General features: G+C 44.4%; 1 protein-coding gene across 1 annotated transcript in view; it reads left to right on the top strand.

Moving 5' to 3' along the window:
* The first annotated feature begins 11,785 nt into the window (after positions 1–11,785).
* The window catches only part of KCNH6 (potassium voltage-gated channel subfamily H member 6), a 118,693-nt gene continuing 108,440 nt past the window's right edge, over positions 11,786–22,038 (top strand). The window contains exon 1 of the mRNA XM_029573826.1: positions 11,786–12,062. Within this exon, the coding sequence (XP_029429686.1) occupies positions 11,987–12,062 (76 nt within the window). The 5' untranslated portion in view covers positions 11,786–11,986. The remainder of the gene's footprint in view (positions 12,063–22,038) is intronic.

Raw genomic sequence — 22,038 nt, forward strand, 5'->3', positions numbered from 1 at the left:
ACAGGAACACTGAGCTCAGCCAAAAGAAGGATCATATCCAACAAACTAAGGGCTAGAGAAGGCACTTATCAACGAAGACCAGGAATCATACTATGATTAGATCACTCTATGAAAGGCTAACCAAAAATTCAAACATTGGCAGCCAAGGGCGAATCTGGGATTGGCTTATCCTTCACTAAAGGAAAGAAAATTGTCGGGTAAATAGTAATTTCCCTTTGCTTAGAGTTCGGGTAGTTCAATACCAACAAGTAGGATATACCAAAGCTAATCTCGAAAAAGGCGGAAAGCTGCCAGAGGTCCAGTCAATACTGCCTGTGCAAATGTGGCATCCTCCTTAGCCCTAACAGCCAAGTGTGAATGCTTGGAGAAGGTGTGCAAAGATAACCATGTCACCGCTTGGCAAATTTCAGCAGGTGACAACAAACGAAGTTCCGCCCATGATACTGTCTGAGCCCTTGTAGAATGCGGTCTAATCTGTTTCAGTAAGGCAACCTCAGCGACCACATAGGCTGCTGTAATGACTTCCTTAACCCAGTAGGCAATCATTGCTTGCATCGCCGATGCTCCATGCTTACCTCCACCATGGAGCACAAACAGGCAATCAGACTTCTAAACAGTCTTAGTCATATCCAAGTACCGCAGGAAATGATGCTTGACGTCTAAGGAACACAAAAGGCGGTACTCAGCTTCATCTCTGTGCCTGTCCAAGGTAGGTAGAGAAATTGACTGATTCAAATAAAAGTCTGAAACCACTTTGGGCAAAAAGGAGGGTACAGTCCAAAGTTGAACTGCACCCAGAGTCATATGGAGAAAAGGCTCATGGCAGGAAAGAGCCTGCAGCTCAGAGACCTGACTTGCTGAACAGATTGCTACCAGAAAAACTGTCTTCAAGGTAAGCAGCCACAAGTAAAGAGTATGTAGCAGTTGTTTGGGCCTGCCAAAAACTCAAGTACCAAGTTAAGGTCCCACAGATGCACCAGAAGCCGCAACAGGGGGTGAAGATGCTTAACTCCCTGCAGAAAATGGGACACATCCAGATGTGAAGACAAAGGCCCTCCTTTGACTCTTCCTCTATAACAAGCCAGGGCTGTAACTTGGACCTTCAAGGTGTTAAAGGCCAAACCCTTAAGCAAGCCATCTTGTAAAAATTCCAAAATCAACAGAATATCCAGCTTGAGCACTTGAGTACCATGCTCAGACCACCAAGCCTCAAAGACCTTCCAAACTCTAACAGGCCGATACAGTAAGGAGCGGTAGGAAGAGCTGCGTTAGTGCTGGGCGCACCCGCGGTTGCCGCATGCACAGTCCGGCTCACCTACCGCTCAATACTGTATTTAAATAGCTTACAAATGCAAGCTGTGTCCAAGAAGCGTCCATGAAGCGTTAGGCCCACGCAAACCATTTTACTGTATAGAGCACTATACAGTATCCTGGGTGTGCTGGTCTAACGCTTCACGGACACGCTGGTATCTGTCATTTCAAATGTCATTTGAAATGACAGGTACCAGGAAGTGGACGATTCTCCTATGCTCGGGATTGCCAGTCCTCTCTCCCCTCCTCCCGAAGCAAGGCGCGTAAAGTAGCCTTGCTTCGGGAGGAGAGGAGAGAGGACTGGCAGTGTAAAGCAACAAAGCGACTTACTCTTCTTGCAGTCCCCCTCCGGAGACGGACATTGGCGGAGACAGACCGCGGCTCCCCTGCCTCCTGGAGGAAGTTGCCGAAGATGGATGCCTGCACGGGCGAAAGCAGCCCCTGTGCGTGCAATTGGGTCGCTCAAGACGTGACGTCACATGCCGTGATGCCAAACGTCGTGACGTCATGCCTTGAGCGGCCCAATTGCACGCACAGGGGCAGCTTTCGCCCGTGCAGGCATCCATCTTCGCCTGGCCACAATAACTGAAGCAGCTCCTCTGGCTGCTGTGTGTACCAAGCCACAGCCCACATCAGCCAAGAAGGTGTTCCTGATTCTATCATAGGACCAAGATCAGACCCAACACCACCAAATTCTTGACAAAGATACCAGGTAGCCCAAGCTACCAAGGCACAACAAGAAGCAATTTGCAAGTTCATTGTCACTGCCTCAAAGGCTTGCTTCAAGATAGCCTCGATCCTCCTATCCTGAGCATCCTTCAGTGCTGCACCTCTCTCTTCCAAGATGGTGGTATGTTTCATGACAGAACACACTAAAGCATCCACCCTAGGGAAATGCAACTGCTCTCTGGCTTGTGGATCCAAGGGGTATAAACTGCCAAGACGAGTCCCCCTTTAAAGGATGCCTCTGGCGCACTCCATTCCAGATCAATCAACTCCTGGATTGCACCCAAGAGGAGAAAGAAACAAGAAGCCATGCACAGAGTGACCAATATAGGATCCTTCTTCTGTGACCCCAAGGAGTTAGGCCTAGCCACTCCGAAGGTCTTCAGAATCTGAGATATCAAACATACCAACTCATCTTCAAAGGGGCGTGGGATAAACACTGTGGATCCATAAAATCAAGAGGCCGTCAATAAAGAGTGGGTGGCTCGCCAGAATGACGGCTACTGCCTGGAGATAATACCCTTATTCAATAAACATACACATGGTTACTGTGACTCCAACATCGCTCTAAGCTACAACAGCAAGAGGAAATGTGGAAAAAAGGATTCGCACTCACAAAGTGGGGAGTAGCTGGCTTGTTACGGCGGTTACTACCCCAAACCAAATAAGCCTGATACTTCACTTTCAATGCATATCCAGCATAGCTCTCTGCTTCAACGGCAGGGGAGAAGAAAAACTGATACTTCATGCATATCCAGCATAGCTCTCTGCTTCAACGGCAGGGGAGAAGAAAAACTGTTACTTCACGCATATCCAGCATAGCTCTCTGCTTCAACGGCAGGGGAGAAGAAAAACTGATACTTCACGCATATCCAGCATAGCTCTCTGCTTCAACGGCAGGGGAAAAGAAAAAAGGATTCGCACTCACAAAGCGGGGAGTAGCTGGCTTGTTACGGCGGTTACTACCCCAAACCAAATAAGCCTGATACTTCACTTTCAATGCATATCCAGCATAGCTCTCTGCTTCAATGGCAGGGGAGAAGAAAAACTGTTACTTCACGCATATCCAGCATATCTCTCTGCTTCAATGGCAGGGGAGAAGAAAAACTGTTACTTCATGCATATCCAGCATAGCTCCCTGCTTCAACGGCAAGGGAGAAGAAAAACTGATACTTCACGCATATCCAGCATAGCTCTCTTCTTCAACGGCAGGGGAGAAGAAAAACTGATACTTCACGCATATCCAGCATAGCTCCCTGCTTCAACAGCAGGGGAGAAGAAAAACTGTTACTTCACGCATATCCAGCATAGCTCTCTGCTTCAACGGCAGGGGAGAAGAAAAACTGTTACTTCACGCATATCCAGCATAGCTCCCTGCTTCAACGGCAAGGGAGAAGAAAAACTGATACTTCACGCATATCCAGCATAGCTCTCTGCTTCAACGGCAGGGGAGAAGAAAAAAGGATTCGCACTCACAAAGCGGGGAGTAGCTGGCTTGTTACGGCAGTTACTACCCCAAACCAAATAAGCCTGATACTTCACTTTCAATGCATATCCAGCATAGCTCTCTGCTTCAATGGCAGGGGAGAAGAAAAACTGATACTTCACGCATATCCAGCATAGCTCTCTGCTTCAAAGGCAGGGGAGAAGAAAAACTGATACTACACGCATATCCAGCATAGCTCCCTGCTTCAACGGCAGGGGAGAAGAAAAACAACCAATAAGGGCTGAATAACACAGTCTGGGTAAAACAAATAAGCATGGGTGTAGCTTGCTTATTGCGGCGGTTACTTCCCCTACTACCCCTAACTAATCAAGCTTGATATTTCACTTGGATGCAGCTCCATCACTGCTCTCTACATTAATGGTGGGGGTGGAAGGGAAATAGAACCAAAGAGCTAAGAGAAACAGATAAGTATGAGAAAAAAATGTGTGAAGCTTGCTGGGCAGACTGGATGGGCCGTTTGGTCTTCTTCTGCCGTCATTTCTATGTTTCTATGTTTCTATCTCTCTGAAAGAAACAGAGAAGAATTCAACATGGCTCCAAATCTAGGGGAATGTCTCCTTCCTCACAGGAGAGCCAACTCATTATCATCACTATCATCCTGATCCACCTGCATCGAGCTCTGTCAGACTGCAGTGCATTACGGCACTTGACTGTGGAGGCAGGTGGTGAAGCTACCTTAGTAGGAACTGCTACTTCAGAAGACCAGGCCTGTAGAAATGTCTGCAATCCCTGGAAGAAATACATCCAGGAAAATGAGAATGGGTCCATACCAGGCCCCATAGGCATGAACCTGACATCCTGCGAGACAGTGTCCCCTGAGAACTTGACTTGTGGATCAATCAAGAGTGGGGACAACCCTGCTGTGTCTCCCGTGGTCCCACTCCCCTCAAACCAAGGAGATGGATCATCACCGGCAAAATCAGAAGGAAGCAAATCTCCCCGAGCATCCAGGCAGCGCTGACACAGGGTTAAAGAAAGTTACGGATGAATGACCCTGATGTGGAATACAGCACAGATGGATAGGAGCTTAGGTTTCTTCGCCACAGGCACCATGAGGAAGGCTCATACCTAGCTTAATTGTGTATATAAGCTTGCCCAAAATGGATGCCCAAAAAATAAGTGTCCTGGGGGTGTTCAAGATAGCATTCTGACTAGATGCGTGGACTCTGAGCTCATTTCTCATTTTTCTTTCCCTTTTGGCTGAGCTCATTTCTCATTTTTCTTTCCCTTTTGGCACTATGGGGAAGAGGAAAGGGGCTGTCAGAACTTACCCCTCCGCTGGAGCTATGCGGCAGACCACATGCTCGAGTTCTCACCCACACTACCCTTGCCAATGTTGACTGCTGACTTGGCCAGTGGGGCTGCCAGCCCATTGATTGCTGAGGTATCGCTCAGCCTGGTCACTCAGTCATTTCCGCGGCCACCTGGATTTGCCACCGGCATAAGAATAGATTTGCCAGAGCCAGTGCAGTTTCCTTGCGTTTCTCCTGCTTTTTCAGGTGCGTTTGTGTCTCTGCTGCCACTAAGGGACTGCAGCTGAAGGCGGCAAAGAAGTTCTTATGCCAGGAGGCAGACAGTTTGTTTGAAGGAGCAGTTCCTGGCGCTCTGGCAGCGGGTAAATTTTCCTCACTTGGTAAGGTTTCTGGTTTACAGGAGATCTGAGATGCATTCAATGTTCTCCAGGTCAGACCTGCTTTGACTAAACCTACCTGTTACACCGGCCGGCCACGACCGGCCTGCTCCACCTACCCTCCAACCTGCCCGAGATGGTCTCTGGATTTGCTGCAAGGCTGGGGAGGCAGCTTTGGCACTGCCTTCCTCTTCGCAGCCTGGCCTGCCCCCGGCGTGCTGCAGGATGAAATAGGAGAAACCGCCACGTTCATCTTCCGGTGTCCAGTCTCCCACGCGCGCGCCCGCGCCCCTCTGGGTTTTTTAAAAGGGCTGTGGCAGGACGCCTCCCAGTCCTCCTCCTTGATGCCCCTCCTTCCGGACCCTATTTAAACCGAACTCAGACCGGCAGAACCTGTCTTGGCAACTTTCTAGCCTCCCTTAGTTATAGTTGCTTGGCCAGCCTACTTGACTATGTTGCCTTCTCCAAGCCTGACCACAGCCTGCCTGACTACTTTGCCTTCTCCAAACCTGACCCTCGCCTGCTGATGGTGGGAATTGGGCCCTGTTCCCCAGGTGGAACCTTCCCCATCTCAGCCCAAGAGTCCACAAGCACACATTTCATAACACTACCAAGTGGCTTTGGATAGTTTATGGAGCATCCTTACATCAGTTGAGAAGTCTATTTCATCCCTGGTCACTATAACATTAGATATTCACTCTAAATGTTTGAATCAAGAACAACGAATGGCTGCATGTGAAGATTCAATCTCTAAATTGGAGACATCGGTCTCTGAGATTAAAGAATTGCCAGCTAAACAAGTAGTGGAATCTACTGTGCTAGCATGCAAACTAGAAAGCTTGAAGAATGTTTCTAAGAATTGGAATCTATGTATTTTTAATGTTCCTAAAATTCCATTATTTTCTCCTATTGAAATGTTCAAGCTTTATATGAAAGAAATTCTGCAAATCCAGGAGTTGGCCTATCCTCCGATTCAAAATGTTTATTATTTACCATCTACTAAGAAAAATATGAACAAAATACAGCAAAAAGCTTCTCTGAATTTAACCGAGTTCTTTGAGAATTATGCTTTGCCATCTCATAATCGAGCTACTTTGTTAGTCTCTTTTGTGTTCTTATAAAACAGAGAGAATATTCTTCATCTATTTTTTCATAAACGTGAAGTTCTGTTTAAAGGAGAGAAAATTTGGGTTTTTCCTGACTTAGCTAGGTCTACCCAGGAGCATAGAAGAAAATTTCTTATTATGCAACCAGATGTGTTAGCTTTGGGGGCGTCTTGTGTTGTTAGATATCCATGTAAATGTATTGTGGTAAGGAATACAGTTAGATATGTTTTATTTGACCCTGTTCAATTGAGGGACTTTATTGAGGCTAGACACATTGTTTCCCCTCAACTTACTTAAGATGAGAATTATTTTGAGTGGTTAATGCAAGTCAGGAACGCTGTCTTTTCTTATTATTTCTTTTTTTCCTGACTTGATTGGTCTACATAAGAACATGCTATACTGGGTCAGACCAAGAGTCCATCAAGCCCAGCATCCTGTTTCCCACAGTGGCCAATAGGGATGTGAATCGTGTCCTCGATCGTCTTAACGATCGATTTCGGCTGGGAGGGGGAGGGAATCGTATTGTTGCCGTTTGGGGGGGTAAAATATCGTGAAAAATCGTGAAAAATCTAAAAATCTAAAAATCGCAAAACCGGCACATTAAAACCCCCTAAAACCCACCCCCGACCCTTTAAATTAAATCCCCCACCCTCCCGAACCCCCCCCAAATGAGTTAAATAACCTGCGGGTCCAGCGGCGGTCCGGAATGGCAGCGGTCCGGAATGGGCTCCTGCTCCTGAATCTTGTTGTCTTCAGCCGGCGCCATTTTCCAAAATGGCGCCGAAAAATGGCGGCGGCCATAGACGAACACGATTGGACGGCAGGAGGTCCTTCCGGACCCCCGCTGGACTTTTGGCAAGTCTCGTGGGGGTCAGGAGGCCCCCCACAAGCTGGCCAAAAGTTCCTGGAGGTCCAGCGGGGGTCAGGGAGCGATTTCCCGCCGCGAATCGTTTTCGTACGGAAAATGGCGCCGGCAGGAGATCGACTGCAGGAGGTCGTTCAGTGAGGGTTCCGGCGCCTCGCTGAACGACCTCCTGCAGTCGATCTCCTGCCGGCGCCATTTTCCGTACGAAAACGATTCGCGGCGGGAAATCGCTCCCTGACCCCCGCTGGACCTCCAGGAACTTTTGGCCAGCTTGTGGGGGGCCTCCTGACCCCCACGAGACTTGCCAAAAGTCCAGCGGGGGTCCGGAAGGACCTCCTGCCGTCCAATCGTGTTCGTCTATGGCCGCCGCCATTTTTCGGCGCCATTTTGGAAAATGGCGCCGGCTGAAGACAACAAGATTCAGGAGCAGGAGCCCGTTCCGGACCGCTGCCGTTCCGGACCGCCGCTGGACCCGCAGGTTATTTAACTCATTTGGGGGGGGTTCGGGAGGGTGGGGGGTTTAATTTAAAGGGTCGGGGGTGGGTTTTAGGGGGTTTTAGTGTGCCGGCTCACGATTCTAACGATTTATAACGACGATATTAAAATTATCGGACGATAATTTTAATCGTCCTAAAACGATTCACATCCCTAGTGGCCAATCCAGGCTAAAAGTACCTGGCAAGTACCCAAAATCTAGGTCTATCCCATACTACTGATGCTAGTAATAGCAGTGGCTATTTTCTAAGTCAATTTGATTAATAACAGGTAATGGACTTCTCCTCCAAGAACTTTTCCAAACCTTTTTTAAACCCAGCTATACTAACTGCACTAACCACATCCTCTGGCAACAAATTCCAGAGTTTAATTGTGCGTTGAGTGAAAAAGAACTTTCTCTGATTTGTTTTAAATGTGCTACATGCGAACTTCATGGAGTGCCCCCAGTGCTTCTATTATCCAAAAGAGTAAATAACCAATTCACATTTACCCGTTCTAATCCTCTTATGATTTTAAACATCTCTATCATATCCCCCCTCAGCCGTCTCTTCTCTAAGCTGAACAGTCCTAACCTCTTTAGTCTTTCCTCATAGGGGAGCTGTTCCATCCCCTTTATCATTTTGGTTGCCCTTCTCTGTACCTTCTCCATCGCAACTATATCTTTTTTGAGATGCGGCGACCAGAATTGTACACAGTATTCAAGGTGCGGTCTCACCATGGAGTGATATAGAGGCATTATGACATCCTCTGTTTTATTCACCATTCCCTTCCTAATAATTCCTAACATTCTATTGCTTTTTTGACTGCCGCAGCACACTGAGCAGACGATTTCAATGTAATATCCACCATGACGCCTAGATCTCTTTCCTGGGTGGTAGCTCCTAATATGTCCTTAGACCTTTTTTCTTCCCCCCATTAAATCTATGTTTACTAAGAGAAGATTATTGTGATATTTTCTTATTATCATTTTATATTTATTTTTTGTTAGCAATATAACCTCTGGTTTTCTTTTCAGATATTATTGTATTTGAAATAATGTTAAACTTCAATAAAAATAAAGTTTAAAAATAAATAATGTGTCCAAGCCCAAGCACCTAGGCCGCTCATCCAACTGGGTGCCCAAACTGGATGCCAGCACCAACACACAAGATGTGCATCCAGAAGGAAGAACTCCCAAACTGAATGCACAGGTAAGAACGGATGCCCACACAGACACACAAACACGCGCTGATGGCCTACAGCAAAAGTGCACAAAATTACCCCACGCCAAAATGGGAAAAGCCTGAGAGTGGGGCCTAGCTGAATGGCTACTCAACCCGCTGAGCCTGCACTCACTCCTCACCTCACAGAAATCCACGGAGACGTGAGTGGGACAGTTGAACACCGAGGAACCAGACTTTTCTCTGCTGGTTTCCTTTTGCTCTCTTTTTTTTTAAGTAAGAAAACTTTTACCTGAGCTCAGCCCTTCCCGGCTCAGAGCAGGAATGGGTCCCAGCTATGGGGAGGAGAGGGCTAAAGCCTTCATTGCCGAGCCTCTCTCGGACCGCACAGTACCACCTCAGGAGGCAAGCGGTGCGCCATAGATAGCTTGTCTTTCTGATATCTCCTTTCCAACTTCTTTCTTCTTGTCTCTTTTTTTCTTTTTTTACTCACAAGCAATCTCCAGAAAGAAAATGCATGTCCACCATCTGCTGGAGATGGAGAATATTGGTGGGCTGATGTCAGGGAGGGACTATATACTGTGACATCAGCTTTTTCTCCAACTCCATCTGCTGGCAGGGGTACATAACCTACTCATAGGGATTGACCTACCCGAATGCTAAGGAAATGTCCTTTGAATCTCATGATACAAATAAGAAGTTTTATTCTTCAAGTCAGAAGCTAAAGTACCACCTAACATCGCTACCTGTTAAAACCTTGAAGAAATTTTAAAATGAAGGTAAAAAACATGCTAGTTTCCCAAAAGGAAATGTATAAGAGATGTGTGTGTGTGTGTGTATGTGTACATGTGTGTAGTATTTTGGGCTTCTACCTAAACTGAAACCTGCCCTGACTGGGCTAAGGCACTGTCATCCCTCATTTGATGCTGGCTGGCTGAAAATTACACAACACATTTCCCTCTAGAACCTGGCATGTCTACTATGGAGATAGGTGTCACTGTTGTGAGATGACTGGGACTCCCTTGCCCATCCCACCCCATATCCACTCCACAGTCCCCCAGCCCCTTGGGACTATGAATGCTTCTTTTGCAGTGTCCCTCCCCCCCCCCCCCCCCCCCCAAACAGTCCAAGAAGCATGAGCTAGGTCTAAGAATTGAATACGAGTCTCCCATCCAGCAGTGCAGAACTCTGCCCCTTGGCTATCATTTCCAAACCTCTTCAAATTTTCCAGGTTGCTGGGATACCAGTTGGAACCAACTCCACAACACTAACATGGATGATATTGATCCAAAAACATTTTTAAATCAATTTCATGCATGAAATACATCACAAAATATACAATTAACTGAAGATTCTAGTATTATTAATGGTTTAAATTGGATCTGGAGACATCATCCAAGTATAGGTAATATTCTTTCTTTTTCTCTGGCCAACAGTGACTCCAAATTGAGATACCATCATGTTAGCCAACTAGGAAGAGGCATTTAAGCCTCTGTAGTTGACAGCCCAGAATTTTCTTTAGGGATACACATGATGAAATCATCCTTCCAATATCAGCAAATTGTGATCTGAGTTCTTTCAGAAAACACAGGACTAAGTAAGATCTTCCTTTCACCTGTGCCCTTTCCTCCTCCACCACAAGTCTGTTGGCTTCTCTCCTGTTTTTCAGCTTTGGAATAGTATTTTTTTTAATTACTTGTGCATGAAATTGTTTTGAAGAGAATACCATAGCAATTTTTAATAATACTTAAGCTTTGAATTTAGGTTCAGCTACCATTATAATATACTTTAATTAATTTCTGTAAAATAAGTGGGTTTGTAGATACATTTCTCTATGTGTTGCATATGTATTAAACAAAAGCCAAAGGCACCCTAGTGATTAAAGCACACAGCTGTGAAATTTGAAGGCCCAAATTCAAATCCGACACTCATTGTGATCTTCAAGGAGACACTTTCCCTCCCTGTGCTCTGAGATTGTAAACTCTTTCCGGCAGGATTTTGCATTATAGCCATCAGACGTCTCTAGCACAGTGTAAAGTGTCTGATTGGCAATTTTACAATTATTATCTTTTACAGTATCCTTTTACCCTGCCCTTCCCCTAACTTCAAAATGTCGAGAGAGAACGGAGACAAGGAGAAAGCAGCACGTACGTGTAGTTTTATATTCTAAGATAAGCAATATTGTTTTGAAAAATGAGTGATATTTCAAAAGTTGTAATATGCAAAGTGTTTATTCATATAACTTTGATTTCTAAATCAAGGCTATTAGCAGCCTCATCGATTCCCCGTGTCTCACTGGTTGGTTACTTTTTCGTTACAAAATGCAAGGCTGCAACGCACATTTTCCCATCTAGACCTGGGTTACTAGAAAATAAAACAAACAAACCGAAAAGGAACTTGTCTGCGCTTGCAACGAGATGCTTGGTGCGTTTGATTGCTCCCCTCCCTGCCTCCGCCCTCCAGATCAGTCGCTTCCACCGGGAGACCTGTGCTAGCCTGGTTCAGCACCACAGCTCAAGGACAGCTCCCGCTATCTGCCTATCGATCTCTATTGTCAGAGCAGCGGGAGGAAAGCTGAGGGAGGGGAGGCAGAGACAGCTGCACCCTTTTCAGTCACTGACAGAAATCTATTTCTAGCAGCACACTTACATCAATAGACTGTGGAAGCCTTGTATCTATCTATATATATATTTTTTTTATTTTTTTTTAGGATACCGGAGAGAGATGGGGGTTACTGTTTACTGTCAGAGTAGCGGCTGTTGCTGTTGACAACTGTGTGCCAGAGCCACATGCCGAGGGGCAGCAGTGATTCAGCATTTTAGGCATCTTTTACTGCTTTTTTTTTTTTTTTTTTTTGCTGGCCCCCCTTCCCCGCCCTTTTTTAAGAGCCAGTGTCCATTGAAGGAATGAGATTGGATGCCACCCCACCCCTAAGAAGCCTAGCAGCAGCCCAAGAACTGGGGGAAGCCAGACTGCTGATGTCACCAGGCATGTGTGTTCCCTAGCAGTCAGAGGCAGCGTTTAGGGGACTACCCCTTTGCTAATATCTTCATCCGGGCACACCAAGGACCTGGACACCCTCCCTTCAAAGACGGACTCCCCCTGTGACTAGCTGCAGCGACCAGGGTTTTACTGAGCCAGGGATAACTTTTACCTTTTACCAACAAGAAAACTGCTGATTTCAAGATGCCAGTGAGGAGGGGACATGTGGCGCCACAGAATACCTATCTAGATACGATCATCAGGAAATTTGAAGGGCAAAGTAAGTAGACAGGTGATTTTGGCTTCTATTGTGATCTGACCGATGGGATTTTATGCATGGTTTCGCTGGCCTTCGTGCGTATCTGTGCCGTTTCTTTCGAGTTCTCATGATGTATGTGCACTACGAAAGTTCAGCCCTTTCTTATCTTACAACAGCAAAACGTATGCAGCTACGAATTAATAGTATGCAAAAACTGGGCATTAACTAGCTGACCGGGAAAGTATTTAAAGTCTAGCCAAATAAATGGGTTTTCGACAATTTAAAAAAAAACAAAAACACTCTGTGTTCGACTATATCATTTAAGAGCCGAATGGAGAGGGAAGTGTTAAACGCCTTGGTGTATTTAGACATTGGTTTGAAGCTAACAAATGAAACTAGCCTCTATTTTTGATCCTTTGAATGTGGTGTTGCGTTAGAAGGGAAGGATTGTCTATGTGTCTGCTTGCAAACGTGCATTTCAAAGACCTACCATATTTCCAATACAAAAAGTCGTGTATATTTCCCCTTAAGGATACTCATAGGGTCTGATTTTCAAAAGCAGTTACATGCTTAAAAATGGGTTTTACACATATAAATGCACTTTAGCTGTGGAAGTGGGCTTTTGAAAATTGATACAACATATGCCATTGAATTGTCCATAGGATTTACCCATGTAAGTGCACTTTACACGGGTAAATGGTTTTTGAAAAATTCCTACAATAGTAATTACTTGTACATATGTAAATCCTTTTGAAAATTACCCTCATATTGTAAGATATATGTGAATTGCAATTATATACGAAAAGATTTACATTTTGCCACCTTCAGTTAGGAAAAGCACTTCCTATTGGTTCAATGTCACATGACAAAAAGAGACATACACTATAAAACTAAGGGGCTTTTCTAAAGCTGGTAATAATTCAGCTAGCACTAGTTGATGTGATGACCTCATTAAAGTACCTTTTTCCCCTATTTTCCGTTTAGTAATACTAAAATAAATGATTCTTTACTACTTTTGACCCCAGAAAAGTATTAGCATCCTTGGTGAGAACAGTAACTTTCATAAGCAATATTACTCTCTGCCTTTAAATTATGGATCCTTTATTTAACCATTCCACTCCACTCATATTTTATAAACTTCTGTCCCCTCTCAGCTGTCTTCTTTTCCAAGCTGGAGCCCTAACCTGTGTAGCCTCTCATTATAAGCAAGACACTCCATTCTCTTTATCATTTTTGTTGCCCTTCTCGGCACCTTTTCTAGTTCTGCTATGTCTGTGTTTCCCTACCCTCTCCTGGAGGCACACCTAACCAATCACATTTTCAGGATTGCTACAATGATATGTATTAGATAGAGTTACATATGCTGGGTCTCCAAAATATGCAAATCTATCTCATGCATATGGATATCCTGAAAAGCTGACTGGTTAGGAGTGCCCCCAGACGAGTGTTGGGAAACACTGCTCTATGTCTTTCTTGAGATGAGGCAACCACAACTGCACACAATACTCAAAGTGCAATCACACTATGGCTTGATACAAAAGCTTTATGATATTTTCCATTTTATTCTCCATTCCTTTTCAGATCATTCCTAACATTCTATTTGCTTTTTTTTATCACCATCATCATGTACTGAACAAAAGATTTATATATATTGTCCACAAGGACTCTAAGGTCCTTTTCCTGGGAAGTGACTCTCAATAAAGAAGCCAGCATCATGTACCTGTAGGTTTTTTTTTCCCCTATGTGCATCACTTTGCACTTTTCCACATTAAATTTTATCTGCCATTTAGTAGCCCAGTTTTCTAGTCTCATAAGGTCCTTCTACAGTTCCTCACAATTCACTGCTGTTTTAACAACTTGGAATAATTTTGTGTCATTTGCAAATTTGATTACCTCACTCATCCCTTTTCCAGATCATTTATGAATATGTTAAACAACAAAGGTCCCAGTATTGATCCCCATGGTACTCCACTAACAATCTTTCTACATTTGAAAATCTATTTAGTCCTGCCCTCTGTTTCCAGTATTTTAACCAGTTACCAGTTCACAATAGGACACTGCCTCCTATCCCATGATTATGTAATTTCCTGAGGAGTCCCTCTTAGGGACTCTGAAAATCCAGACGTACTATATCAGCTGGCTCACCTCTATCTACATGTTTATTTACACCTTCAAAAAATTCTAAAAGATTGGTAAGATAATACTTTCCCTTGCTAAAACTATGTTGACTCTTACCATAAGTCATGTCTATCTTCATGGCCAGTGATTTTGTTTTTAAGAATGGCATCTACCATTTTGCCCAGCACCAACTCACTGGTCTATAGTTTCCCAGATCATCCCTGCAGCCCTTTTTAAAAATTGATGACACATTGGCCACCTTCCAGTCTTCAGGAATTGTAGCTACTTTAAATGATAGATTACAGATTATTAGTAACAGGTTAGCAGTTTCATGTTTTAGTTCTTTTAAAACTCTGGGATGAATGCCATCCAGTCCTGCTGATTTGTTACTCTTTATCTGTGAGAATGGAGGATGTAATATATTTATTTTATTTATAACATTTCTATACCGACATTCATATGCATATCACATCGGTTTACAGATCAACGGGGCTAAACAAAAGCTGTGAAATAGAACTATTTATTTTAGTTGCTTAGAATCTCCACCATTAAAGAATGTTTCAGATGTGGGTAGGTTTTCAACATCCTCCTTCATGAAGACTGAGGCAAATAATTCATTCAGTTTTTCTGCTATATCATTGTCCTTCCTGAGCACCCCTTTTGCCCCTCAGTCATCTAGCGACCCAACAGACTCCCCCCATAGGTTTCTTGCTTCAAATGTACTTGAGAAAGTTTTAATGATTAATTATTGCCTTACTGGAAAGCTTGTTCTCAAAGTCTCTCTTGGCCTGTCTAACTACTATTTTACATCTAACTTACCAGTGCTTATGCTCATGCCTATTTCCTTCATTTGGATCTGCATTCCATTTTTTAACAATGTCCTCTTAGCTTTAACTGCCTCCTTTACCTCACCATTAAGTCATGGTGGCAGTCATTTGGTCTTCCTTTGACCTTTTGAAAGCAAGGACTACATTTTATCTGGGCATCCAGAATAGCATATTTAGACAAGATCCATACCTTATGCAAACTTTTAACCATTGCAACCGCTCCTTTTAGTTTTTTCCTAACTAACCTTCTCATGCTATCATGGTCTTCTTATTTAGCTTTACTTAATGTCCTCCATCCAGTGATGTCATATCTGATTGCATTATGATCACTATTGCTTAGCAGCCCCACCACAGTAACCCCTCCCACTGGGTCATGTGTTCAGTTGAAGACTAAGTTTAAAGTATCTACACCCTCATCGGTTCTAGGACCAACTAACTGCTCCCTGAAGCAGTCATGTATGGTATCTAGAAACTTAAGCTCTCTAGCATGTCAAGATAAGACACTGACCCAGTCAATACCGGGGTAATTGAACTTTCCCATCATTGTGTTGATAAATGTGTTTGCTTTTAAAGTTTTCATTAGCATTTCATAATCTGTTTCTTCATTTTGGTCAGATGGCTGGCAGTATACATCAACTGTTATACTCTTACCCATCACACATGGAATTTCTATCCATAAGAATTGCACAGTTCATTTTGTTTCTATCTTTTACATATAGTGCCATCCCTCCACCAATTTGATCTACCCTAGCACATTAATATAACTTATTCCTTGATACCACAATGTACCATTGATTATCCTCCTTCCATCACATCTCTGAAATGCCTAAATATCTATACCCTTATATAATGCCATATATTCTAACTCACCAATCTTACTATTCAGATTTCTGGCATTCACATACAGACATTTTAAAGTATGTTTTCATTTGTACTTTCATTTAAATTTGTATTCACAACCTGCTTGTTAGCAAATGATACAAGCAGTTCACATCTGGGTGCTCTTAGTCTATGTCCGTCTGGCTACTTCAGCCTTAAACACAACCTTTTGACATAAACCAGCTAGTAATTTATTTCAAAACTGTGGAACTTAAGAAAAAAAAAAACCAGAGCCTTAGCACAGTTGATCTGATGCATAATTGGTACCACTAAACAGAGCACAGCAATTAATTAGAACTTCTGGGGTAAAACTGCTGTGCTGATTCTCTTACTTAGATTAAGAATTATCTCTGCTTCTGTCATCAACAGATGCTACCTTTTCCAGAACCAAAGAGAGTATATTTACTAAACCTCATCTTAAATAGGAAGATTCTCATTTAAAATTCATTTGATCATGAAAGCGGTGGGAACCCACTAATACTGAATTCATGTTTATCCTAAGAAAATTACATATATATATATATATTAGCAGAGAGGTTCCTTCGCCTGAGCCCTGGCTAAAACCTGAAAAAAAATAAAACCCCCTACAAGCCTTAAACTCTGAAGAAGGGAAAAACAGGCAGGCACATGGATTTAAATCCCAGTTATCCTTTGTTTTGATGCAGTGGTGAACTGTGCCACGTTGTTTTTATGTAATTTCATTGCAGAACAGATGTGAAAGGAATTAGGGGATTTTTTTCTCCCTAAACAAAGCATCCACCCTCTGCTGCCCAATGATTCTTCCCAAGGATTACAGATTGGTTCAGTGCTCAGCAGCAGGGTTATGTTTCCACGCCACCGAAATCCACGCCAGTAGACAGAACTTCATTAGCAGTTAGACAGATTAAGGAATGGGGACAGACAAACTTGTCAGTTTGAGCCAGTGATCTCTCCAGTGCTGGGTGTGCATGCTCTTCAGTACGTCATTTAACCTTTCCTCATTCAAGATTAGAGGTCGATCTGTTTCATATATAATTTCTCTCTTTTAAGGTTCAGACATGGGAAAGTAACAGGCCTTCTTGTAGGTACTCTCATAAACACATAAACACAAATATACATGAACAGACACAACAACTTCAGAAAGCCATACAGACACAAAGCTCCACACAACTACACACAAAATTTACAGATCCAGACTTAATCACCTATGTGCTACCCAAAAACACATCCACCCCATATGTTTCTGTTACTGTTTTAAATCCTTACTCTTCAGCCTTCAGGAAGTGCTCTTTGTTTCAGGGATTTCATTCTGAAGGGGTTTCTCTGGATTAAATCAATAGCTGTGGATACGTTGAGGAGATATAAAGAGAAGTAGAGTCCAATCCCACCTCGAGTCATTACACCATTGTCTCCAGAGAACTGAAGCAATGCAGCGAAGGGATGCTTACAATATTGTGACGCATCCTTATTGTCTCGTTGCTTCCTGCTTAGCCACTAATTAATATAGGAAGATCTATTTGTTCCTTCTGCTTGCTTCCTGCATGTTGTTGAATTTTCTCTTCTACCTACTTACCATGTGTTCTCAGGTCTCATCAGCATAGCATACATGTTAGGATAAGTAGGAAGGGGTTGGATCCTAAATGAGGTTCTTTAGAGAGTAAACTATGTGGCATCTGTGTATCAGTTTGGCCCTTGCAGTACTGGTGGGAATATGCTCAGCTGTGCCATGGAGGACTGACTGGCCTATTAATCACTGAATCTTCTGCGCTGTTGACTGTGCAACCTTGAATCATCTGCTAAGCTGCAGAATGGCAGAGAACAAATGAAGCCAGTAGTCCAGGAGATGGTTCTGAACAAAATTCAATTTGTTATGTAGAAAGGAAACCAGGATACAGGACCCCAGCTTTAGAGACTGGAGTCATAAGTTGGTCTCCTAACCTCAACTTTTTCCCAGCCTCAAAATATATTTTGTAAAACACCCAATAAATCAAAATAACAAATATCTGGGGGAGGGGGGGGGATGAGAGATCTCTTTTCACCATAGATGAGAGCTATTTGCTACTATAAAGAAGAAAATCTTAACTTAAACTAACAGTTTGTTGTCACAGCTTACGCCATCGAGGGCAGGGAAGAGATAACAAGCCTGGGCCTGAGGCAGCCACCATTCTCATGGGTTGGACCCTTGGGTGTAGGCACCTGCTGGGGCTTACCATGCAGGAAGCAGGGATCAAGAACAAGGGCAGATGAACAGTGGTTTCTCAGAGCAACTGTTGTACCAGCAGAGGCGTATCAGGCTAGGGCTCCCTATGTGCAGGGCTTCTGGTTTCAGGGGTGTATTTTCCAGACATCTAGGGGGTCTGTGTGAGTATCAGAACTCAGCATTTATCAGCATTTTCGCAGGGCTGAATCAAATACACACACATTTCTGCAGCGGAGGCGTTGTCAGTGTGGAAAATGCACATAAACAAAGGAGAGGATCCAGGTTAGGCAAAGGAGTGGTGAGAGTGCTAGGAAGTGGTGCTTTTCCAGTGTTTATTAAACAAACACCTATTTTTTTCACAGCAAGGGAGTTTTATCAGGATTCTTCAGTAAAACCTAAAATCAGAAGCCTTATTTATATTTAGCCCTCAGTTTGTGACACCCCCAATCTGGGTGCAATAGGAAGCAGCCGGAGGCAGGGGTTCTGCCTGTTTTGCTCGACAGTCCCTGTGGCTCCCCTGCAGGGTCCCCTGCCATGAACACCCAGGGCAGCAGCTTCCCCGCTGCCCCTGACCCTTGTGGGCAAACTTGACCAGAGATATCATTTTGAAAACAGTGAGCGTGAATTTTGGCAAAATACGTAGGGGACAAGCAGTGAAGGGCCAGGTGTGAGTTTCTTTTGATAATTTATTTCAGTTGTAAACATTGCTGTATCACTCGTAAAATGTATTTTGCCTCCCATAAGATCCTTCTATATCTTATGCAAACAGGAGCTCCAAGCGTGAAAAAAGAGCCCCAAATGCCCTCAGCAATCTGTGATAAGACTTATATTGTTGCATGGAAAGGATGAAATGGCAACATGACGTGTGTGAACACATTGGACAGAGGAAGGGGGCATGACCCTCGAAAGCTAGTCACAAATAGAAACATGACAACAGAAAAAGACCATATGGCCTAGCTAGTCTGCCCCCACACCAACTGCTCTGTCAGACATTCCCTGTGCTTCTCCCATCCTTTCACCTTCCTCTTTCGTAGGGATGTGAATCGTTTTTTGACGATTTAAAATATCGTCCGATATATTTTAAATCGTCAAAAATCGTTAGAGGCGATATTTAATAGGAATTCCCCCGATTTATCGTCAAAAATCGTAAATCAGGGGAAGGGGGAGGGCGGGAAAACCGGCACACTAAAACAACCCTAAAACCCACCCCGACCCTTTAAAATAAATCCCCCACCCTCCCGAACCCCCCCTCAAATGCCTTAAATTACCTGGGGTCCAGTAGGGGTGGTCCCGGTGTGATCTTTTACTCTCGGGCCTCCGGTGCGTTGTAGAAATGGCGCCGGTGCTACCTTTGCCCTGTCATATGACAGGGCAAAGATAGCGCCGGCGCCATTTTGTTTTTTGTCCCCCGACGTCAGGAGCGTAGGAGATCGCTCCCGGACCCCCGCTGGACCCCCAGGGACTTTTGGCCAGCTTGGGGGGGACCCCAAGATTGTAATAAAATCAGGCATACACGTGTGCTCGTCGGGTAGCGTGCGCACATGTACGCCCGTGCATATTTTTTTAAATCTACCCCTATATTTGTTTTGGCCAGCTTGGGGACCCCCCCAAGCTGGCCAAAAGTCCCTGGGGGTCCAGCGGGGGTCCGGGAGCGATCTCCTACGCTCCTGACGTCGATTTGCCGTACAAATTTGTACGGCAAAACGATTCGAGTGCAGGAGGTCGCTCCTGGACCCCCGCTGGACTTTTGGCAAGTCTTGTGGGGGTCAGGAGGCCCTCCCAAGCTGGCCAAAAGTCCCTGGGGGTCCAGCGGGGGTCCGGGAGCGATCTCCTGACGTCGGGGGACAAAAAACAAAATGGCGCCAGCGCCATTTCTACAACGCACCGGAGGCCCGAGAGTAAAAGATCACACCGGGACCCCCCCACTGGACCCCAGGTAATTTAAGGCATTTGAGGGGGGGTTCGGAAGGGTGGGGGATTTATTTTAAAGAGTCGGGGTGGGTTTTAGGGATGTTTTAGTGTGCCGGCGCCATTTCTACAACGCACCGGAGGCCCGAGAGTAAAAGATCACACCGGGACCCCCCCTCTGGACCCCAGGTAATTTAAGGCATTTTGGGGGAGTTCGGGAGGGTGGGGGATTTATTTTAAAGGGTCGGGGTGGGTTTTAGGGATGTTTTAGTGTGCCGGTTTTCCCGCCCTCCCCCGATTTACGATTTTCACGATATTTAAAAAAACAAAACTGCGACGATCTGATTCCCTCCCCCCCCAGCCGAAATCGATCGTTAAGACGATCGATCACACGATTCACATCTCTACTTTCTAGAACTTTAATTTTTAGTGAAACTGAAGCTAAAGTTTACAGATACAATGGGAGCAAAACCAGGGATGGTTCACCCTGTTGGCCGGGAGCCATTTGGTAACCCCCATGAAAATGAATTGTGCACAAAATATTTTAAAATTCTGAATGCATTATGGGGCTGATTTTCAAAGCCCTACGCAAGTAAATCTAGTGCGCGTAGGGGGCGTTACGCGCACTGTGCCTATTTTATAAAGGCCTGGAGACACCTGCAAATCTCTGGGACGCATCTGAGTCCCGGGGCTTTACAAAAGGGGTGGTCCAGGGGTGGGGCCGGAGGATCGCGTGCTGGCAGGCTGCCGGTGCGCACAACCTGCGCCTGCCTCCAGGCAGGCACAAAAGGTAAAATAACAATTTTTTGGGGGGGGTTAGGTTAGGGTTAGGAAGGCTAGGGGAGGGGTGGGAAGGTCAGGCTAGGGGGTAGGGAATGGGGGAAGCCCACGGGCGTCGGCGTGCACAGGGTGCACAATTGTGCACCCCCTTGCGCGTGCCGACCCCTGATTTTATTACATGTGCGCGCCTCCGCGCACATGTAATAAAATCAGGAGGCCCCCACCAATGGAATGCGCTCCCCCCACCATAAATCCCAATGGAATGCGCTCCCCCCACCATAAATCCCCCCCACCATAAATCCCCCCACCAAAAATCAGGAGGCCCCCACCAATGGAATGCGCTCCCCCCAGATCTAAGACTAGAACCAAGTCATCAGGAGTTCAAAAAAAAGCTAAAAACATGGCTTTTCCGTCAAGCCTTCCCAGATATCTAATGCTACCTAATCAAGTCTTTTAACCCAAATCATGGGTTATCTCACTGTTTTTCCTATTACAATTTTTTTCAACTGTACCTTAATTTTTGAGCTCTTTCATCTTTGTATTTATACTTTACTCACACTCCATTTACTCTATCTCTTTTATATTTTTTTTTCTATATAATATTTATTACTACATTACTATGTTTAATTGGTTATCTATTCTATTTGTTCCATAATTTATTGTTAGTTCTATTGTTACCTGTTTTATTGTTCAACTGTTCTATGTAAAGCCCACTACTCTTTTTGGGCATTTAAAAGTTGTATGTAAACCGGATTGATTTGTAGTTCCTACAAGAACTTCGGTCTATAAAAATTAAAAATAAATAAATAAATAAAATACACGTTTGCTCGTCGGGTAGCGTGCGCACATGTACGCCCGTGCATATTTTTTTAAATCTACCCCTATATTTGTTTAAATAATATAAAAAAAACTATGAGTAATTAATTTAAAATGTAATACAGAATATTATTCACAAATACAGAATTTGTACATTTTTATGCAGCATTCCCTTAGGGATATAGTGTAAGAGCAGATCATAAGGCTATCCCTCCGCACAAACTCCGCCCTCTCCAGACCTAACCCCTCCACCCTCTCTCCATAGGCCTGACCCCTATTAGATCTCTCTCTCCCAACCCACCAGAAGCTTGATCCCTTTCCACTCTGCCTGCCCGACTTCCTCTATTCACTCCCTCTCTCATTCTCTACCTCTCCGCCCTTGACTCCTCTGTTCTTTCTTTATTTCCCCCTCCCCTTCCCTCCATTCTCTCACCCAGCTAAACCTCATCAACCTCTTTCCCACTGGTATGGACTAAAGCTGCAATACTAT

Source organism: Rhinatrema bivittatum, chromosome 12, assembly GCF_901001135.1.
Source record: "Rhinatrema bivittatum chromosome 12, aRhiBiv1.1, whole genome shotgun sequence".
Taxonomy (NCBI): Eukaryota; Metazoa; Chordata; class Amphibia; order Gymnophiona; family Rhinatrematidae; genus Rhinatrema; species Rhinatrema bivittatum.